General features: G+C 47.3%; 1 protein-coding gene across 4 annotated transcripts in view; it reads right to left on the reverse strand.

The window, feature by feature from the left end:
- The window catches only part of KANSL1 (KAT8 regulatory NSL complex subunit 1), a 97,705-nt gene that overhangs the window by 18,020 nt on the left and 59,836 nt on the right, over nt 1-19,849 (reverse strand). For 3 of the 4 annotated variants that reach the window (XM_069877263.1, XM_069877265.1, XM_069877262.1), the window contains exons 3-5: nt 9,438-9,579; nt 5,856-5,960; nt 702-817 (exon numbers count right to left, since the gene is read on the reverse strand). In XM_069877263.1, coding sequence (XP_069733364.1) covers nt 702-817; nt 5,856-5,960; nt 9,438-9,579 — 363 coding nt within the window. The remainder of the gene's footprint in view (nt 1-701; nt 818-5,855; nt 5,961-9,437; nt 9,580-19,849) is intronic. The other variant, XM_069877264.1, reaches the window with a different exon arrangement.

The following is a 19,849-nucleotide window of genomic DNA, read 5'->3' on the forward strand; positions in this document are numbered from 1 at the left end:
GTAAATACCAGAGAGCACAAGATAAAGAATATACAAGTTCGTAGCCTGCTCCCACTGCACTGGAGCCGCATCCCTCCCTCTTTGAGGCATTAAGCCAGTGCAGCAGTGCTGGCAATGCTTCTCCAACTGCTATCAGAACTTCAAAGCACCACGCAGACAAGGGTTTTCAAGTGGCTTGACCCTGAAATCATCCCATAGCATAGGAGAATTTTTTTTACTTACACAACAACAACAGCCTTGAGAAACAAAGAATTCAGGAAGTCTTACTCCCCAAATCAACACAATTTGGGTTTCTCAGTATCTTCAGAAAAACGAGCAAGGGTTAAAGATACTTATACAAAATAATTGCAAGAGGGGTACTCATACCATTGACTCACACAGTTTTGCTAGTGCATTAAAAATACCCATAACGTAACAATTTTGAACATGCTCGTTGCATAGTTGCTTGCAGGGCTCGTTCATGTAAACACAGCTTGGTTTAATACCATTTTCAGAAAAACAATGCAGCAGAAATCCACAAGCAAGCAATCTCCTCCAGAATGTTTCCAGGCATGATCTACTACTACCAAACTTTTTTCAAAAAGAAACCATTTCTACTGTTCCCAACACAGTCACCACCCACCAGCACACCACAGGCTGGATTCCAGGGACTCCATCAAGATTAAAAATCAAGCTCTTCCCAGAGTATGCAAACATCTTACGTGTTAATAACTCCATTGACGGGTCTTGGTGCTCCACAGGGCTTGGCAGGAAGGGATTCAGGAGTACTTGCAGCAGAAACACCAACGTTCTCGAGTGGCTGGAATCCAGGAACACTCTATGGAAGGATAAGAAAGATCATAAAATAATTCGAAGAGCTTTTTAAATAGCCACAGTTTCTTTAATCCCAGCTTTTAGTTGAGGATTCTGCACCACCGCCATGCATTTCCACACAGGACTTCAAAACAAGGGTTCTGAAGTCACTATGTGAACAGGAGACATGTGGACTTCTTAGGGAGCAAGAACACGAATACCGAAGGGCAGTTTCAATGCGAGAAAAAAAAGGACTTCAATTCCCCTCAGGCAACCACTATGGAGCATGAAAGACTGAGTTCTTTAAGGAGGTTTTAGCATTTTGTCTCAATAGTGCAAAGAAGTCCATAACCACCTGTGAACCTCGCAGGCGCCTTCTAAAGTGTGTGGTTGTGCTCTAGGCCACACGGTTGCAAGCTCTCCTCTAAGCACACGGGGAAAACAGGAGGAGAGGGAGAGGAGAACAGACTTGCAAGACTGAATTCGCATTTTCACAAAATACCTGTGCAAACATGGTCCAAATAGCACTTTAAAAGTATTTCAGATGAGCGTGCACACAAGCTGTGGGGTTTGGATATATATTTTGGATTCCCTATCAAGCCAAGGCTGCCTAATAAACACAACACCGGAAACATCTTTCTGGCAGAGTAAATAAGAACAAAGCTAGACACAGAGCTCCCCAATCCATTCTGCCTTAGGTGCGAAATGCAATCCCTTGCTCTGCAGTGAGCAGCTGCAGCACTGAACACGGCACATCTCCCACAGTCCCGCAAGTGGCTTCAACAGTGGGGCTACCCCCACCACTTCCAAGGACACACAGGGCTTTGTACCTCCTGCCAGAGACATTCCTGCTCTCTGCCCTGCCAGCGTGGTCCCCCACGTTCATACCCCTGGCACTAATCACCCCCAGTCTCATCCCTGCAGCCCCTTTCTGTTTTCAGACACGCTCCTCCTCAGGGCTAAGCACCATTTCTTCCCATGCCCATTGCCAGTGTCTCTCTGGCTGGGTTTCCCCTCTGGAAAGGGCAGTGGGACTTTTCAAGTACGATCAAAAAAGACCTAAGAAAAGGTCTGATTTGTCTACACAGTCATCCCTTCAGCCAGGCCCCTACTCATCACATGCTCCATCTCAGGAGCGTCAGTACTGCATCAACTGCATCAATTAAAGCCCTCCCTGCAATCGCTCCCCCAGCCCGATGATCCAGAATTGGGTATGGCAGTGCTGGACTAAAGGTTTCCAGACCAGCAGAGACTTGACTTGCTGAAGGGAAAAGTGATTTCTAATGAGACAACTTCTACCCATTGCCTCTTTAAGGAACTTTGCTGGGTTTTCTACACTTCTGCTAAAGCAGAGGGTTGCTCCAGGGGAGGAACAGAGATAGGATCAGACCAACAAGCTCATCTCCGTTATGCAGTCTGAGCGCACAGACACAGGAGCGAGATCAGAAGCGTTACACAAGCACAACGCGGCACCCTGGTGAGGCGAAGGCAGTGCAGGAGCTGAACGTTTTCCCTCTGGTTTCCAGAAGCTTGGTAAGGCCAAGCCTTCACATGACACCTCTGCCAAACATACCCTCAGTTCAGGGGGGCAAAACCCCATGACTCGTAAGCTCTTATGAAAATACCCATGAAAAAAGGTATTCATTTCCTTCTTCAGTAGGTGTGCTGAATGAGGAACATCTTCTCCAAGAGCTGTCTCTGGCTTGGTGGTTCAAGGTAGGAATAGAGGGTGTCCCCTCTGCCTGCTGCAGAGCGGTTGGAAAGTATCAATCCGAAGTCTATTTATCAGAAAGAGCCTGGGCTCACCTTATCACACAGAGGACAGGGGCACCCTAACAGGGCCCCAGCGTGAGCATTGGAGGAACAAAGAGGACTGCAAGAACTGACACTTTCAGCGTTCAGAGCAGTGGCAGAGGTCTTGCACCAGCTCTCCCTGGATGCACCCCTGCTGCCATGCCTATCCCCAGGGCTGGCTGGGATCCAGAGGAGTGTTCCTCACACCAGGATCACATTGATGCTCCAGCCTGAGCTCTCCTGTATTTCACGTGTGTATGGGGTCTGGAAGTCCAGGTCTTTAGCATTCCTAGGACTCTTAAGGGGTGTTACAGATTCCACTTTAGCACACTGACTTGCGTACGTGAAATCAGGAGCCTGTGGACCATCAGGGACTTGTGCAGCCATAAAGCAGCTGTGTGCCAGCAGGCAGGCTCCACACCATAGAATCACAGAATCATAGAATCACCAGGTTGGAAAAGATCCACCAGATCATTGAGTCCAACCATTTCTAACGGGAATGTCCCCTGTACTCCCAAAGAATCCAAACCAAACTAGACAGGTTCAGACCTTCATCTATGACTAGATACAAACCCCTAAGATAGGGAAAGACTTATCAACACATTCCCCCAATATCTTGTCTCTTTTACTATTAAAAATGTGACCTGCCTCTCCGCCCTCCCCACTAGACTAGCAAGACACCATAAACCAAGATCCCCAGCCGAGTTTCTTCTTCAGGACTTTGTGTTATTCCCATCTTCAGGCAAAAGTACTTATTTCACTACTGAGCTTCCAGTTCCCAAGTGACATTCCCAGGCCTTCTTTGAAAAGCCCTTCCCTCCACTTATGAGAGGATTAGTTCCTCCTAGGGATTATCAGCCACATCCCATGAATCAGGCTAATGCCCAAGGACGCATACTTTGCATTTACACTGGTCAAGGCAGGTACCCAGAAGCAGATGAGATCCAAAGAGGAGCTGGCCATGAGAGGGGATGAATTGTTCCCCTTATTCCATCCTATGGATCTGTCTCTTACTCTGCCAGTTTGGAGAAAAAAGGGAAAAGAAAAAAAAGGAAAAAAGAAGTCTAATTCTAAGCAGCCTAAAGACTGCCAAAATGATAAGCACCTCTCCAGGAGAGGCCTGATACCTTTCCAGTAAGTGTCCTAACGCAACAGGAATGGTCTCTGGACTAAGCTCTGGCTCAGAGCAGCTCAAGGCTCTGACTAAACACCCCACCCCTTTGAGCAAAGCCTCATGAAGCACAAGCCCTCTGGCAGCAGGATGTAGGAGCTGGGGGCCTGAAGGCAGTGCTTCTGGGGCTGATACCTCTAGGTAAAAGGAATAAAGGGAATAAAAAGTCGGTTTCAGATGTGACTCTCCCAAATGGGAAGGACAGCGGCAGGAGTAGCGCCAAGAAGGTGCCAAGTAGCAATGTTCAGGCTGCTTCATAGCAAAAAATGCTGTTTTTCACTGCTCTCAGTGTCTATTACTTGTGTCACTGTTACCTCCAAGACCTCCAAGAGAGATTGGATCTCCACTGCGCTCACCCAGCAGCAACAAGTCCCCGTCTGAAAAGCTTATGTCCAAGTGAAAGGGATGAGAAAGGGACAAAGCAGGAAATGAATAAACGCAGCAACAGTGAGATGGCTGCGAGTGGCAAAACCAGACAGCACAGGCCAAGCAAGCTTTTTCTTCTCCATACATCAGAAACCCACAGACATTTTCTATTCTATACATACAGAGATGATGTTTAAGACAATCTAAAATAGGACAACGTGGTAATTTTGTAAGTACATGGAAAACACCTTTAGCGTGTAGGGAGAGGGATGCAGCCCTTCCATCTGCAGACTCCCAGGTTGGAAATACACTTGTGTCAGATAAACATAAAGATTTAAACAGATAAGGAAGAAAATATTCTTCCTGTCACTTGCAAATTTGACCATTTATGTCCGTTATCAGCCTGCAATTTACTGATTAGCTCCCAAATAGCAGCCAATCCACCAGTGCAGAGGCATGCTGTTTCTGAAACAAATCAGAGCCCACTGTCAGTGCACTTATTTATTATTCTCAGTGCTTTTTGGGATAAAGCATGAAAAGCAGAGGGGAGGGAGGAGTGCACAGGACAGACGGATGTCGCTGCTCAAACCCAGGCACTGCATAACGCTCATGATTCATCCCCAATCTGCAACAGCCCCTGTCATCCTGGCTCTTCAGCCTCCTCTCAGTCCTCTGGTGTGACTGTTGATCCGAAGCACCATCTCCTCATTGCAGTCATGAGCAGAACCAGAGACAGGGGCTGAGCTAATCTGCTAATTACAGACTTGAATTCCAAACATGTATCTGAAAGCCAGCGTCACGCGAGGAGACATTTTATTACAATCACTCATAATAACCCCTGTGCGGTCTGGTGTTACTAAAAAATTTCACAGTATTTCACATTATCATTCCATATCGGGAAAACTCTGCCAAAACCTTGCCAGCGATAGAAGAAAACACTCAAAGAACAATTTTACAGCCACTCCTAGTTGAGTTTTTTATCTGCATCAACTACGCTGAGCATCGGTCTATGAAACTCGAGCACTCCCTCTGCAGTGAGGCTCTGGTTCTCCCCAAATGTGGCATGAGGGTGAAAAAGCAGGAGCACCAAGGCTTGGTAGCAGGAGTTTGAGCCATACAGGAACCATGCTCCTCCTCATACTACACCACAACCTCAAATCCCTCCACTTGAGTATGTTGATGTGTCCCACAGGATCAAAAGTAATCAGTCAGGCTGAAGAGTGCGATCAAGCCTTCAGTATGTGGCCTACATCTCTGCGTTAAATAACAAATACCTGGCACTCTGCATAGTTTCCAGCGCATCTCATTGAAATCATTAATCCCCTTTCCGAGGGCTAACACTCAGGCAAATATTAACAGCCACATCTTCAGAAACTTTTGCTAATTGTGCTGCTCTCAGTTTGAGGTACTTTTTTGGTAGAGGGAAAGGATGTTAGGATTTTTAAGCTTCACAAAATGCTAATGCATGTTACAAAGGTACCCTGAGAAACTCAGTTCTAAAAGGTGTTGAAATTATATTGTTTACTAACTCCAAAATAAGCTGGGAGAGGGCGCACACCAACAGATCAGCAGTTCTCACGTGAAGTCCCACAGACAGATGCTTCTGCAGGAGGCCAGTCCCGTGCCAGACATGCAGTTCGAGCATCTTTTGGCTTAAAGGATCAACCTTCCCTACCCAAAATTCACAAGGACGACGTATCTGGATCCAAACACTTCTGCTGCTGGCACTTACCAGCCGGTCAGCCCCAGGCTCCAGCTTAACTTCAGCGCTAACAGGATGAGACGCATCATCTCTTGCAGGCTCAGGGGGTGACGCTTCACCAAGAACTATCAGCCCCTGCAAGAGAGGGAAGGGAACAGGAATTAACCGTGGGTCCTTTGCTCTCAGCAGGAAAACTGCACATCCACTGTCCTTCAGAAACTACAGCCACCACGCAGCAAGGCTGGTATTCCCAACACATTTTTCAGAAATGATGCCAAACCCCGAATGCTGCCTGGATATTCCTGACATCTAAGCTGAACACGGAGAGGGAAGGGTGGCGGCTGAAGCTGGATCACATACCTTCAGCTCATTAATAGTAGACAGTTATCTCTCTCTCTGGCAAAACTGCTGAAACGCTGCTGCTGGCCCATTTCCTACCCCTTCCCCTCCTCCTGCTGGTGAGGAGGCTCAGTGAGCTGCACACCAGCAGAGCCAAAGAGCTCGCTTTGCTGTAGCTCAGCGGAGGAAATGAACTGCTTTCATCATACAGAGCGGAACTCACCATCACAGCCAAGCAAACCATTTTGAGTCGGTGCCAAGAATCTACAGTCAAACTTGTTACTCTGAGCAGATTTTTTTCAAAGAAGTGATATTCACAAAATTCAATAAGGAAAGAAAAACACTGATAAACAAACCATTGATATAAACCTAGCAGGACAAAGCCCAGTGGCAGAGCACTGTTTTAGTAGGCTTAACATATCTTGTCCGGGTTATGTTTTACTCCAAGTGAAGCTTATTCTAAAAGGCAGAACTGCTTTCTCTCTGAACAACACAAAGTAAAATAAAATCATTATAAGTATGCATATTCTGAGCTGTATTATAACAAAACAGGCTAAAACATGCAAGGGATTAGAGAGAGCTGGCAGAACCTACAGACCATGACTATAGTCCAGGACAAAGATAAGCCAAGACGTTTGTGATCGGTCAAACATGGAGCTCTGGAAAGGGCTGCTCAGACTAAGAACAGGCACCTGAAAACAATTTAGGTGGTTGCATGGTATGTCACAGGAAAGCCTGGAAGGGAACCTGGATACTTTATCCAGAGAGAGGAGAGCACTATAATGCTTTCTTCAAAGTTCACAAAGTCAAATCTGGCATTTAACTGCGCGTCACCCACTGATGCCACGGCATGTGGCCACTGAAGTCTCTTACAAGACTGATCTTCCACCATCTGCTATGTAACATATCAGTGGCTTCCCAGAAAGACAGTGGTACCCCACAATTCAGGGATACACTAGTTAAAACCAGGCAGTTCATAAACTAGATACAACTTTATGTGGCCTCTGAGCAGCAATGAGGAAGTCACCACCTTCTAGAATAAACGTGACAATGATTTTCTAGAATTTCATGATATCCCAGAAGGACGTTTAGTGGATGAGGGGGGCTAGAAGTGTAAATTCAATTAAACACTGCTGTGCTTTTCCTCTTGAAAGTTCTCTCTTTGAAAGCAACCCACTGCTTTTTGCCACTGCTTCTAGAAACATCCTCAGGAACATCTTATCAAAGCGGTTGGTCACCTCCAGATGTCAACGGCAGGAGACAGCGACCATGAGAAAGGGAGAAACTGGGGCTGAATTCAAAACTGGAACAGAGGGAACTGCTTCCCCCTGACGCTCCAGAAAGCACCTGGGCTTCTCATCTGCTCAGCCAGAGAATGAGATATGGAAGCACGAGCATTAGAACAGAAACAGCCAAGGACTTCTGCCTTCAGTTTAAAGGAAAGGATGAACGGAACTGCTTCCTTGCCCCTCTGCCAAGGGACTAATGGGTGAGGAAGAGGACTGGCACACATGAAGACACATCAGAAAGAGACTGAGTGTCCTGAACAGCCCTGCAAAGGGACAGCACCATATCTTATCGCGCCCTAAGCTTGACATACCACCGCAGTCACAGAAAATCAAGCTGCAAATTCCTCTGACATGAGGCTCCTCCTAACTCCAATCCCACTCTTACCATCACGTGTTTCTCTTGATTCAGCAGCTCCGACCGGAGCAGAGCCCTCCCCATGGGACACAGGCTGCACTCTGATCAGACCAGAAGCTCGAAGGGAACACAGCAAACCTGTCTTGGATCGTCTGGGAACAAGTCAGCTCTGGGTCTGCAGAGATGATGTGCAGAACAACCCCATCTTTAGAGCTTTGGTCACTGTATTTCAACCAATTCTGTCACTACACAAAAACCTTGCAGGAGCCCTTAATTTAAATTACTTCTTATTCCACCAAAGAGTGAAACTCATAAAAGACACAGAAAGAGAGGAAAAACACTGCCTGTTCCTTTTCAGACACAGAGCATCTGCCACCCACACATGTGGGGAGATGCAAAAACTCTTGGGGGGGACACCAGCACCCTGCAGCCCCACCAAGGCACATGCATGAAAGGAAACACAACCACCTTATACCTTCATGGACATTTAGTTCCTTAAATTAACTATACACACTTTTCAAAACCAACACAAATCGAAGGCACAACAATCTGCTATTTTTAAACGCCAGAAAACACAGAACTTTACAACTAACTTTGAAGACGTGCTTGCTGATTTGTTGTTTTCCTCCATATCTCATCAGACTCCAAGTGAGCTGATCCCCATGTGTTGAAAACACAATTACTGCCGAGACACCCAGGCAGCTGTGTACCCTCAAACCAGAACGCTATTTTTGACTGCCTGGTCCTTCTCTCACTTTGAGGATGCAATGCATCTTTCTTGAAAGGTGCACTGGGATATAAACCTAAACACATAAAGGTAATTAACCTAGAAAAAGAATAAAACAGAACAGCGATTTTGAATTGAAATCTGAAACAGCAGCAGCTCCATTTTAACGTCCTTATGGCCAAGTAGGCCAGAGTCAAGTTATGTTGGCAGAAAAATCGAGGTGTCTCCGAATTCTTTAACCTGTTCTCGCACAATTTGAAGCAAAATACACTTCAAGGTGATTCCTGTATCACTGAGCCATGCATGTGTTTCTCTGGTCTCCAATACTCATCCCAAAAAAATTGCTTTTAAAATTGTACTCAAGAGTTTGTCATTGAAGAACAGAAAACTTGTTTCACAAGGCATCCATGAGCTCGATGACACCAACAACTGGATACGAGTGGTTATCTCCATTAAGTCCTACCAGAACGAGGGGGCAATGATAGATGCTTTCTTGTTCAGGCAGAGCAGCCACTGCCAAATCCTCAACATCTCAACTCCTCTCCGCTGCAAGGGGCAACGCTTCATCTTAAATTCAGGTATTGGGTTAACGCAGTTGAGAAGTTTTTGTTTGAACAAATAAAAAAAAAAGATGACATCCTGTTTTCCAAAGCTCCAGTCATGCTTTTTAATTGTCACACAACACTGAGACATTCTCCTTTTGGACCCAGAGAAAAGAATTACACTCAGCCCATGACAAACAGCGTTAGAATTAAGTTACAACTGTGCAATGTGCTTTTTGAGAGATGCGGAGGGGAAGCATCACACTTTGCATATGCACCCCCCACCGCATCAGAAAAGACAGCCCTGAGGAGGCAGGCAGAGCCAAACTATATGCATTCAAATATACTCCTGGTCCTCACCTTATTTGCTCTGATCTGCTTGTAAATGTCCGTTTGCTGCCGGATTCGGTATTCCAGGTCTGAGACGTGGGCTTGGAGCCAATTCCAGCGACTGACGATGGCTGCACGGTCTGCTGCCCATCTCCACTCTGCCCTTCGCCTCCTGGAAAAACAAGAGAGGGGAAGGGGGGGATTATTTTGAGTGTGATTTTAATTACACAGCCCACAGAAAAAACTGAGCAGAACTGACAGCCAGATCAAAAGCTACACGCTGAATGGCAAGACTGATACCATCTAGGCACTGCTAATAAACCGCAGACGTGCTGTAAAAGCCTCCATAGAGCAGCACTAAAACAACTTTTGGTACCCAGTGACTGAAGTCCTGCCTATGCAAGCGTTCAGATTTTATTCCACACTCAGCTGAACCAGCAGCTCCAGTCCTACCTGGCCACATCAGCCAGACTCGTTTTCCCAAGTCTTGGAGAACACAAAACTTTTCTGCCCTGCCTTCCTCGACGCAGCCTTTTTAAAAAAAGACTCTGTTACCAGACGCAAAATCCTCCTGCCCAGCAGCACGGACCAAGTGGCCACAATTAAAACTCAGTGGCGAATTTCACAACGCGACATCCTTCAGTTTTAAGAGCAACCACCGTAGAGCTACCAGCGCCTTGCACAAGCTGCTGCCCTGCAAGGAGGAGCTGCAAAGGAAAGCGGGCAACGCTAAACATGATTTCTGCATCTGCCAGCTTGACTGAGCAAAGAAAGAGGCCAGGAACATGCATCAGAGAATTACCAAGTGAGCAACTCCTCCAGATCTCCGAGGTGCAATGTGAGAGAAGGCGAGCACGTGTAGGTGCATGGGGAACCCACACACTTTGCAACTCTTGACTGATTTCCTATCTTTTTTATCTCTGCTGCAAACACAAAGCACAGTTCTGCAGGAGCAGAAATCTGCTTTCAGTGGTGCATGCACCACACCATCGCATTTTATGGTCAACTGCCACAAAAACACTGTTGCTCCCTATAGCCACTTCAGGGCAGAAAGGAACATGACAGTGGTAAAGACGCACAGCTCTGCTCTCACACATTAAAAACCTTAATACTACATGAATATACCTTAAGCATCCTGATTCTGGCGGACAAGAGTAGGAAGGCTACCCAGAAAAGAAGAAACCCACAGTCTAGTGCAGAAACAAAAGCAGTAACAGAAAGTGCACGCACAAAGCCTTTGCCACATCTGGATGTTTGGTAATTGAGAAATAAATCAGATAATAATTCCCCTTGCCTATCTACTTGCCCTTCTGCAGCATTTTTGAACCCAATAAGAGCACAAAGGGCAGGAAAGCCAGAGCAATGTCCAGATTTTTCTTCCAGAAGTCATTTTTCCACAAGAAGTCTTCTGCTGAGATTAACTCATTTACTTCAAAGCTGAATTACAGCCATTATGACAAAAGCAGCACATGGTAAAAGAGATTTAATGCTGAAGCACTCCTAGCTGCAGAGACAGTAAGGAAGAGTAATAATCAAGTTCTCAGAAAAAAATCCCTCTACGTCCTGTGCGCATGCCCTTATTTTGGTGCATGGTGACCAAACACACTTGCCCAAAAAAAAAACACCCCACCAGCATTATTGCAAGTTTCAAATTAAGTAACAGAAACACCCCATAAAGGAGGAGTCGGTTCCTTCAAACTGCAAGCGAAACCACGAATTTAGAACAGGACACGTTCTCCGTGTTCTCGATGGACTCCCAGCTGCGTGAGCAGCATCGCTTCAGCGCCAGTTTAGAGGACGCCAGATTTCCACCCAACAGGCAGCTGTATCTGCTGCCTACGGTCCTCCCAGCCCCCTCCAGGACCATTTTCAAAGCATGTTCAGGAGCTTAAGTCCTTCTCTCTGGAATACTTCCCAGCGTAACGTGCCTGCTCTATTATGGTCAATACTGACCTTGTGTTTGGTGGGAATTTTAATACTTATTGTAGGTGGATGTCAAAGCATGGGCAGATATTAACCCTGCACTGGTTACAGAATCATAGAATCGCCCATTGGATCATCAAGTCCAACCATTCCCATCAAACACTAAACCATGTCCCTCAGTGCCTCATCCACACATCCCTTCAACACCTCCAGGGAAGGTGACTCAACCCCCTCCCTGGGCAGCCTCTGCCAGGGACCAATCACCCTTCCTGTGAAAAATTTTTTCCTAATGTTCAGCCTAAACCTCCCCTGGTGGAGCTTGAGGCCATTCCCTCTCGTCCTGTGCCCTGTCACTTGGGAGAAGAGCCCAGCTCCCTCCTCTCCACAACCTCCTCTCAGGGAGTTGCAGAGAGCAATGAGGTCTCCCCTCAGCCTCCTCTTCTCCAGGCTAAACACCCCCAGCTCTCTCAGCCGCTCCTCTTGTTCTCCAGTCCCCTCACCAGCTTTGTTGCTCTTCTCTGGACTCGTGAGGATGCAGCCAGCAGAGCCCAAGACAAACAGTGGCCCAGGCATTGCAGTTGGGCAGGGGTCTGGTAGATCCCACCAGTAAGACAGAGGGACCACAGGGCTGAGCTGGGTTACAGTGGGCTGAGCTGTTGCAGGCACCAGCCAGTCATGCAGCTCTGATCCAGATCACCAGCCCCACCATGCTTCACTCTGCTAAAAGGATGATGCCTTTCAAGCTTTATGGTTCCCCCTTCCCCACCAGGGATTGCCAGGATGATCCCAAATGGCAAGAAACCCCCTCCACGACACCGGAGGGTAGAAAAGCTATACTGGGGAAGCAGATCTTTCCCCATCATCTCACTGAAATAAGTTTCCCTGAGCATCACTGGAGAAGCAGCACCGCTCTGACTCCAACACCCCTCAGACTGACAGTGTTTTCCCAACAAGGCTTTCCAGAACACGCTATTTCTCTGCCAAGCTTCAGTGAAATTCAACCACACTCTCATTTCAGAACCTACCAACAATTTTACTGAAGAAGACTTCATCTTTCTTTATAGCTTAAAAACAGGAAAGACCTCTGCATCTGCTCTTATGGCATCTTTGGCATCTGCGGATACAAAAGGCTATCCAGATGCCTAGAAAGCTGAGGACTCTTAAGCCAGATCTCAGTTTGCCCTCTGGGGATCCATGTAGCACTGGGATTTTCTTTTTAAAACAGGTAAAAGAAAGAACAAAAGCTTCTAAGAGCACCTCCAAACCCCCAGCTCCTTTGCTTGCCCCTGCAACCTTATAAAGCACCTCTGCCTGCTGGACAACAGTGGCCTGCTCTGTTAAACACAGCTCATTCTTCTGCTCAGATTACACAGAAATCAAGATTAAGTATAAAAAACACCTGATATCCATTTTGATTCCTAAGTGACGCGGCAGCATAAGCAGCAACAGACCTGCTCTTCACCTTAAAACCGGGACACATCCTACCCCAGAAAAAACCCCATAGGATTTAAACCAAAAATAACGCAAGAAAGCGAAACAGTACTGTATATATTTCACTCTCTGACACCCTGCGGCATGGGTGGAAGAGGGGAAGATACATAATGATGGCTCAGCCACACTTTCCAAAACAGTATTGAGTGTAGTGTGGTCCTCTATATTTAGAATTCAGCCTTTTGCAGAGCCAGTTTGATTACACCCTTCGCTGCAATGTGCTGTCAGCAACATGGATGTGTTTTCCCAAGTAGATTAGCTTCTGGATAACAAGCTGTGAAGCTTCTTTAGCTTTAATCTCTACACAAATACTTTGCAAACGATTATTTTCTCAACTAGCACTAGGAAAGTAGCAACCACGAAGAAAACACAGCATCTGGAGTTGCTGCAGTCAGCACTGGCACCACCTGAAGCCCCTGCTCAACCCAGCATTGGGACAGACCCAAAGAGGAACAGCGCGAGACACTTCTTGAACAAGATAATTAAGTATCTGACCACCAAATGAGGCTTCAGTGCTGGGAACCAGGAGACATCTGCCAGATGACCCACAACTGGGGCCCTGCTTTGACAAGTCCCCATGTTGCAGAGAGAAGGATTAACCTCTTAACACCCAGCTGACACATGGCTGGATCAATATTTCACCATCTGAGGGAGAAGGAAGAGAGTGGAGATTGTAAAACAATGTTCCTCTACAAGACTGCCTTCATGAAGCTCTCCGTCCTGGTCCATTCTTGTGCTATTCCACTAAATTCTCCTTTTCTGAAGTTGTGCAATCCCACCCCTCTGCGTTGACTTGCTGGACTCCCACCCCAGCACACCACAGACATCGAAAACCTGGGATTGTTCTGGAGCCACTGTTCAAGTTCATCACTCATGGGTCTATGACGCTTTGGATCTGTCAGGGCTGAGTGTCAAAAATCAGGCTGGGTGTTACTGGTTTGCCACGAACTGCTCTCAACGTTCCAGTTGGCCGGATCCAGATTGTTAACAACCTGCTTTTGGCCTGGGATGGGCCTTCAGAGATTAATCTTTTCCTCAAGGACCCAAGAAGAAATGCAAGTGCACAGGTCATCACCAACTACACTTATCTCTCACACTGCACCAGCCCAGCTGCCTCTGCAGGAAGCCACGGTCCCATCCCCAGTTCGATTCTGCTCCATAAATCTCTGCACAAGCTGCCTTCCTCTTCCCAGCTGTATATTCAACTCCTCATCCCACCACCAAAACACAAACCATCCCACCAAAACACTCGGAGGTGCACTCCACGCCTTCGTAAGAGCTGCCCAAGTACCAGCTCTTGACGCAGTTCAACATCTTGAGCTCAAAGACGAGGATCTTGCTGAGAGCTACGCCAAATGAAAAATGCAGCACACCAGAGTTAAGTTCCCATTCCCACATGGGATCTTCAGTAGGAACAAAATCTGCCAACAGACCACAAAAGCGGTTTACAGTATGACAGTTCATGAAATTCAGCTGTCAACTTTATTAAAAGGCAAATCATCCACGTTAATTCTGTGAGCTTTCCTTGCTTTACCAACCACAAGGCAGCAGCCCCAGGGCAAAGTTCAGTACTGCGAGTGCAATGCTTCATGTCCAAACTGGGGCGATGCCTACTCCTAACAAGAGATGCCAAGGGAAATCTCATGGTTAAATCAACTCATGCTGATTCACCGGAAACTGAAAAATATTAGTGTTAAAATCAGGTTTAAAAAGCTTCCCATTCCCTCTCCCTGCTCATCTTCTGAGTGGCTCAAATGCCGAGACTGAAAATAAAGTGGAATATTGAGACACTTGCTGTTTGGAGCTCACGCTATCGACAGCATTATCAATGCGTACGCACCCTGGGAAGCCAGGACCAGTCTAAGTAAAAAGACATATGCCGTGGTCACATGCACAGTTCTGACAACAAAAACCTAGTCATCCCCAACCACTACTTTTTAACTACTTTGCAACTTTTTCAGTTGCTCTCATGATCTTTAATTGTGCCTCACTAAAGGAAGAAAGAGATTTGCACCCAGTTCAGCTGCTATTTTCCATTTTGCTCCTGTCCCCATACATCCTTCACGTTCATTCCTTAGCCCATCAAGCTTTTACACTTTCTTTTTAGGCTCATGCACAACCAGGCTCTATGGGTGGAGCACAATTTAAACCCTGCCAGATGTACTTGCACGATAACTCCACCCGAGGAAGAGAAAACCCCAGGAGCACAAGAACAACCTCATGAGCCAGTCAGACCGTTTCCTGCTTGCAAATACGCTAACGTGAACGATTTTTTCGGTGGAACATCTGCCCTTACCCTGCAGACAGAAACAGCGGCTTCCAAAGGTCTCCTCTGCACACAGAGCGTGTGCAGCACTAATCCACATCTTGTTAACTCTGCTCATTCATTCCCATATTCAGAAGAACTAAAGACCTCTAGAGGCTAGGAGTAAAAAGTTATTTCCACTGTTCCTCATTGAAACCCCCCTGCTGCTCGGGGCAGATTTGTGAGCACAAATCCTAAGGTGTTTTGCTGCTGAGCAGGGCTAAGGAAGGATGCCAGGCTCTTGCCCAAGAGACAAGGCAGCCAGCAGCCCAGGGTTCATGCAAAATTTGCATTCAAATAGAGCAGATCCCAACTGCCCTCCTTTTTGACTATGTGGAACAATCCAAACCACACCACTGGCCACAGCATGCAATGCTTTGTCTATGGAGCTACGATCCCTTGGATCAGGATATGAAAGGTTTGTTTTGACATGTCTAGTTAATTTCTACTAAAATGGGGGGGGAAGGAAAAGAAGAAAAAAACTTGGCCCAGCCACTAAGAGATGCCTGAACTCCATCACAGAAATCATTGCAGGATAAGGCCAAAGAGCCTGTGGCAACCATGCACAGCATCCAAATTCCAAATACTCCAGTTGCAGAGCACGGGTGCAAAGTCACGCGCTCCAGCAGTGCCTCAACTCAAGGTGATGCTCGAGTTCATTTCTTACATTCACCCTCCTCACTGCCAGAGCCAAAGCCTTTGCCCCCAGGCCACTCTCTCACAGCAGTTTCTCTCCCCAAAATATCCCTAAACCCCTTCCTAGCAGAAGGCAAGTGCAGCCCAAGGATCCAAGAAACCCCTTGGATGGGTATACAACTCAATCACAAACAGATCCACAGATGGGAAAACAAAAGAGGGAAATTAAAAATACCAAAGTGAAACAACTGCCGGAGGCGGAGCAGCCACCTCTTGCTCCCCATACAGAACCAGAACCTCCTTTCCAGCCATCAGAAAGATTTCACCATGATCCAGGACAATTAAACTACTTTAGAAGCTGAATAACAAAAACATACTTGAATCCACTCTTTGAGAAAGAAGTTTTCCCCTGAAATAAAACATCAGAGGATTTTCTGTGGTTGAACACCGCCACCATCTACTTACCTCAGCATCAGGCTTCTCTTAACAAGATTTGTACTTCCAAGTGCAAACAGTTTCAGAAAGTGTTCTCAGAAAAGGAAATAAAAAACGAGCTACCCAACTAAACTATCCTTCACCCCTTAAATATAATACTTCGAAAAATAATATACACAACGGAAGAGAAATCCCAGCAAGCAAAGAGGGAACAAGCCAGCAAATTCTATGGAGATAGACACATGCAGAGCAAACAAAGTGTATATGGTTTCTCATCAGGAAACTGAAAATCATCGTTTTATTTACCTCCCATTTTTAGCTCAGGTGAAACAGCACCTGCAGCAGCTCCAGCAACCTTTAACTAGAGCTCTCACACACCCCTGTGCCATGTCCAGGGTCTGGCTGTGCAGTAGAATCTTGAGCAGCTGACAAACGCTGTCATTTGCGGGTGGAAACGCCTCCCCCCAGGCACAGCACAAGGCACACGGCTCCTCTGCTGGTGGCACAACATTTCAGTGCACGGTGACTCGTGTATCAGCGATGCTGAGTCACTCACCCTGTCTGCGCTGGCCCTTCCTCAATCCCATCCACAATCCAGACGGAAACCTTGTGAGGAACACACGGCGGTTTTCACTGAAGCCCAGAAATGGGAGAATGGTCCCTCAAAAGGGTTGAATGGCTCCCTTAATAGGCTTTAGTTTTAGGAACTGTAGGACGCAATAAATGTATTCTGTTTGGATGGTGACCCTCACGCACTCCCTAAGGCACCAGCAAAGGGTCTGCAGGGTTTTGGGCACCAGCTCCCGTGCACACAGCAGCAGCTGCTCTGCAACAGCTCCCTCCGCGGTGCCCATCTTCCCTGTGCCCAAGCCAACAGCAACCAAACCACGTCCGGGCTCCACTCTGTGCTGGATCCAAAGGGAACAACAAATATAACACTCCTGTTCCCTGCGCCAACCTGCCAGCAGGAGCCAGGTAACAGCCCCCAGGGTGACACGAGGACAACTTCCAAACACAGACAGGGAGCGAGGCACTAAGGCGACAGGCAGAGAGGGGTAAGCCCTCTGTACTAGGCCCTGGTGAGACCGCTCCTCGACTCCTGGGGTCAGTTCTGGGCCCCTCACCACAAGAAGGATGTTGAGGCTCTGGAGCGAGTCCAGAGAAGAGCAACGAAGCTGGGGAAGAGGCTGGAGAACAAGAGGAGCGTCTGAGAGAGCTGGGGGTGTTTAGCCTGGAGAAGAGGAGGCTGAGGGGAGACCTCATTGCTCTCTACAACTACCTGAAAGGAGGTTGTGGAGAGGAGGGAGCTGGCCTCTTCTCCCAAGGGACAGGGGACAGGACGAGAGGGAATGGCCTCAAGCTTCACCAGGGGAGGTCCAGGCTGGACCTCAGGAAAAAATTTTCTCACAGAAAGGGTCATTGGGCAGTGGCAGAGGCTGCCCAGGGAGGGGGTTGAGTCACCTTCCCTGGAGGGGTTTAAAAGATGGGTGGATGAGGTGCTGAGGGACATGGGTTAGTGGTTGATGGGAACGGCTAGACTCAATGATCCTGTGGGTCTTTTCCAACCTAGTGATTCTGTGATGTTTGGGCACCACACCGGCAGTTTTCAGAACTCGCCTTCCTCTGCCTTGGCTGACCCGCAGCAAAAGCTGCAATCGCTCCTTGCTCTTCCTTGGCATGGGAGTCAAAGCAGAGGCCACCAATGGCTCAGTGCTGATCTTCTGAGCATCCAGTAAGTGCTGCGTAGACAACACATAGACAACCTCCACTCAGCTTCCTTCCATTAACAGGTGAATCCAAAGGGATCTGTTTAGGCGAGGGGGAAACACACAGAGTAGAAACCACCACGTCGGTGCTGGAGAGCACCTCAAGCTTTTCTTGGTTTGTTTTTTCTTTGTTTCATTATTTTTTCCATAAACTTTAAGGTCCTTTACTGGTGCTTCTCTTAGCACCTCCACCTCATTCATTCCCAAAGATCACTGCAGAGAGGATCTTTCCAAAGCACTCAGCTCCCCAAGGCAACACACATATGCAGATGTGGCTCCAGCCCTCTGCTCCCCATAAGCTCACTCCATCAGGTTCCTGTGAGGCTCTTGCTCTCCTCTGCTGCCATATCACTAGTCCCCAGGCTTGCTTAACTCCTTCAGCTACCTCAGGGTGTCACCTATTAAAAGAAAGAAAAAAAGAAGCCCTAATTTTCCATGAAGCCCTGGAAAAACCCCTAAGTGCAAGGGCTCCGTGATGCAGTGCACACATTAACCACGAAGAGATTTCAACAGAACAACCATCATACCCTTACCATTTCCCTTTCTGCTGCATTCATGATCAAGGCATAAATTTGGAAGCAAGATGATCCACTGGAAGCAAAACAGCACGGTCTAGCAGAAGGCTCAGCTCAGACTCAGAACTGGAGTTTGTCGATTTTCATTCCTCCTTAGTTTCCTGAATGCTTTAAGATCTCTGCTGAAATTCTTCACATCAGTTGTCAGGGCTAGGCTTGAACTTTTGTGGTATTTCAAACCCAAGTGACTCTGACCCTTATGCTATGACATTTCTGCGACGCCCCAAGCATTTATTCAACTGTCTGAAAAAAAGCCATTCCAAGCTTTAGCTGCTCTTCAGCCCTTAGCAGCAACAATCGTTCTGTGACAATAGCCTGAAATTCAGATTTTATTCTTTCAGCTATGCAAGTAGTGTGGCCCATGCCCAAATCCTGTTTTGGCATCCACAAACTACAGGGCCAGGTGCAGGGAGAGAAGACAAGAAGTGCCTCATGGAGTGAGTCCACCAGGGCTGCAGCAGCAGCCAACATTTCCCAAGGTATCCTTGAGGAAACAAGCCCCTTCCCAGCTCCCAGTCTCCTTCAGACAGCAACAAGATTATTTAGCCTGGAGAAGAGGAGGCTGAGGGGAGACCACATTGATCTCTACAACTACCTAAAAGGAGGTTGTGGAGAGGAGGGAGCTGGGCTCTTCTCCCAAGGGACAGGGGACAGGACAAGAGGGAATGGCCTCAAGCTCCACCAGGGGAGGTTCAGGCTGGACATGAGGAAAAAATTTTCACGGCAAGGGTGATTGGTCCCTGGCAGAGGCTGCCCAGGGAGGGGGTTGAGTCCCCTTCCCTGGAGGGGTTTAAGGGACGGGTGGACGAGGTGCTGAGGGACATGGTTTAGTGATTGATGGGAATGGTTGGCCTCGATGATCTGATGGGTCTTTTCCAACTTGGTGATCCTATGATTCTAAGATACCGCCTTTCACTCAGAAGCACAGATCAATTTGACTTTTTGGATTCACTGATAATGGCTCTCCTCACCCCTCCCTCCCACTGTAGAGGAGGATCAGGTTCGTGATCACCTGAGGAACCTGAACATATATAAGTCTATGGGACCTGATGAGATGCATCCCAGAGTCCTGAGGGAATTGGCCAATGTGGCTGCCAAGCCACTCTCCATGATATTTGAAAAGTCATGGCAATCAGGAGAAGTCCCTGGTGACTGGAAGAAGTGTAATCTTGTACCCATTTTTAAAAAGGGTAGAAAAGACAACGCTGAGAACTACCGACCTGTCAGCCTCATCTCTGTGCCTGGAAAGATGATGAAACAGATCCTCCTAGAAGCTCTGCTAAAGCACATGGAGGACATGGAGGTGACTAA

This window comes from Phaenicophaeus curvirostris, chromosome 26 (assembly GCF_032191515.1).
Source record: "Phaenicophaeus curvirostris isolate KB17595 chromosome 26, BPBGC_Pcur_1.0, whole genome shotgun sequence".
Taxonomy (NCBI): Eukaryota; Metazoa; Chordata; class Aves; order Cuculiformes; family Cuculidae; genus Phaenicophaeus; species Phaenicophaeus curvirostris.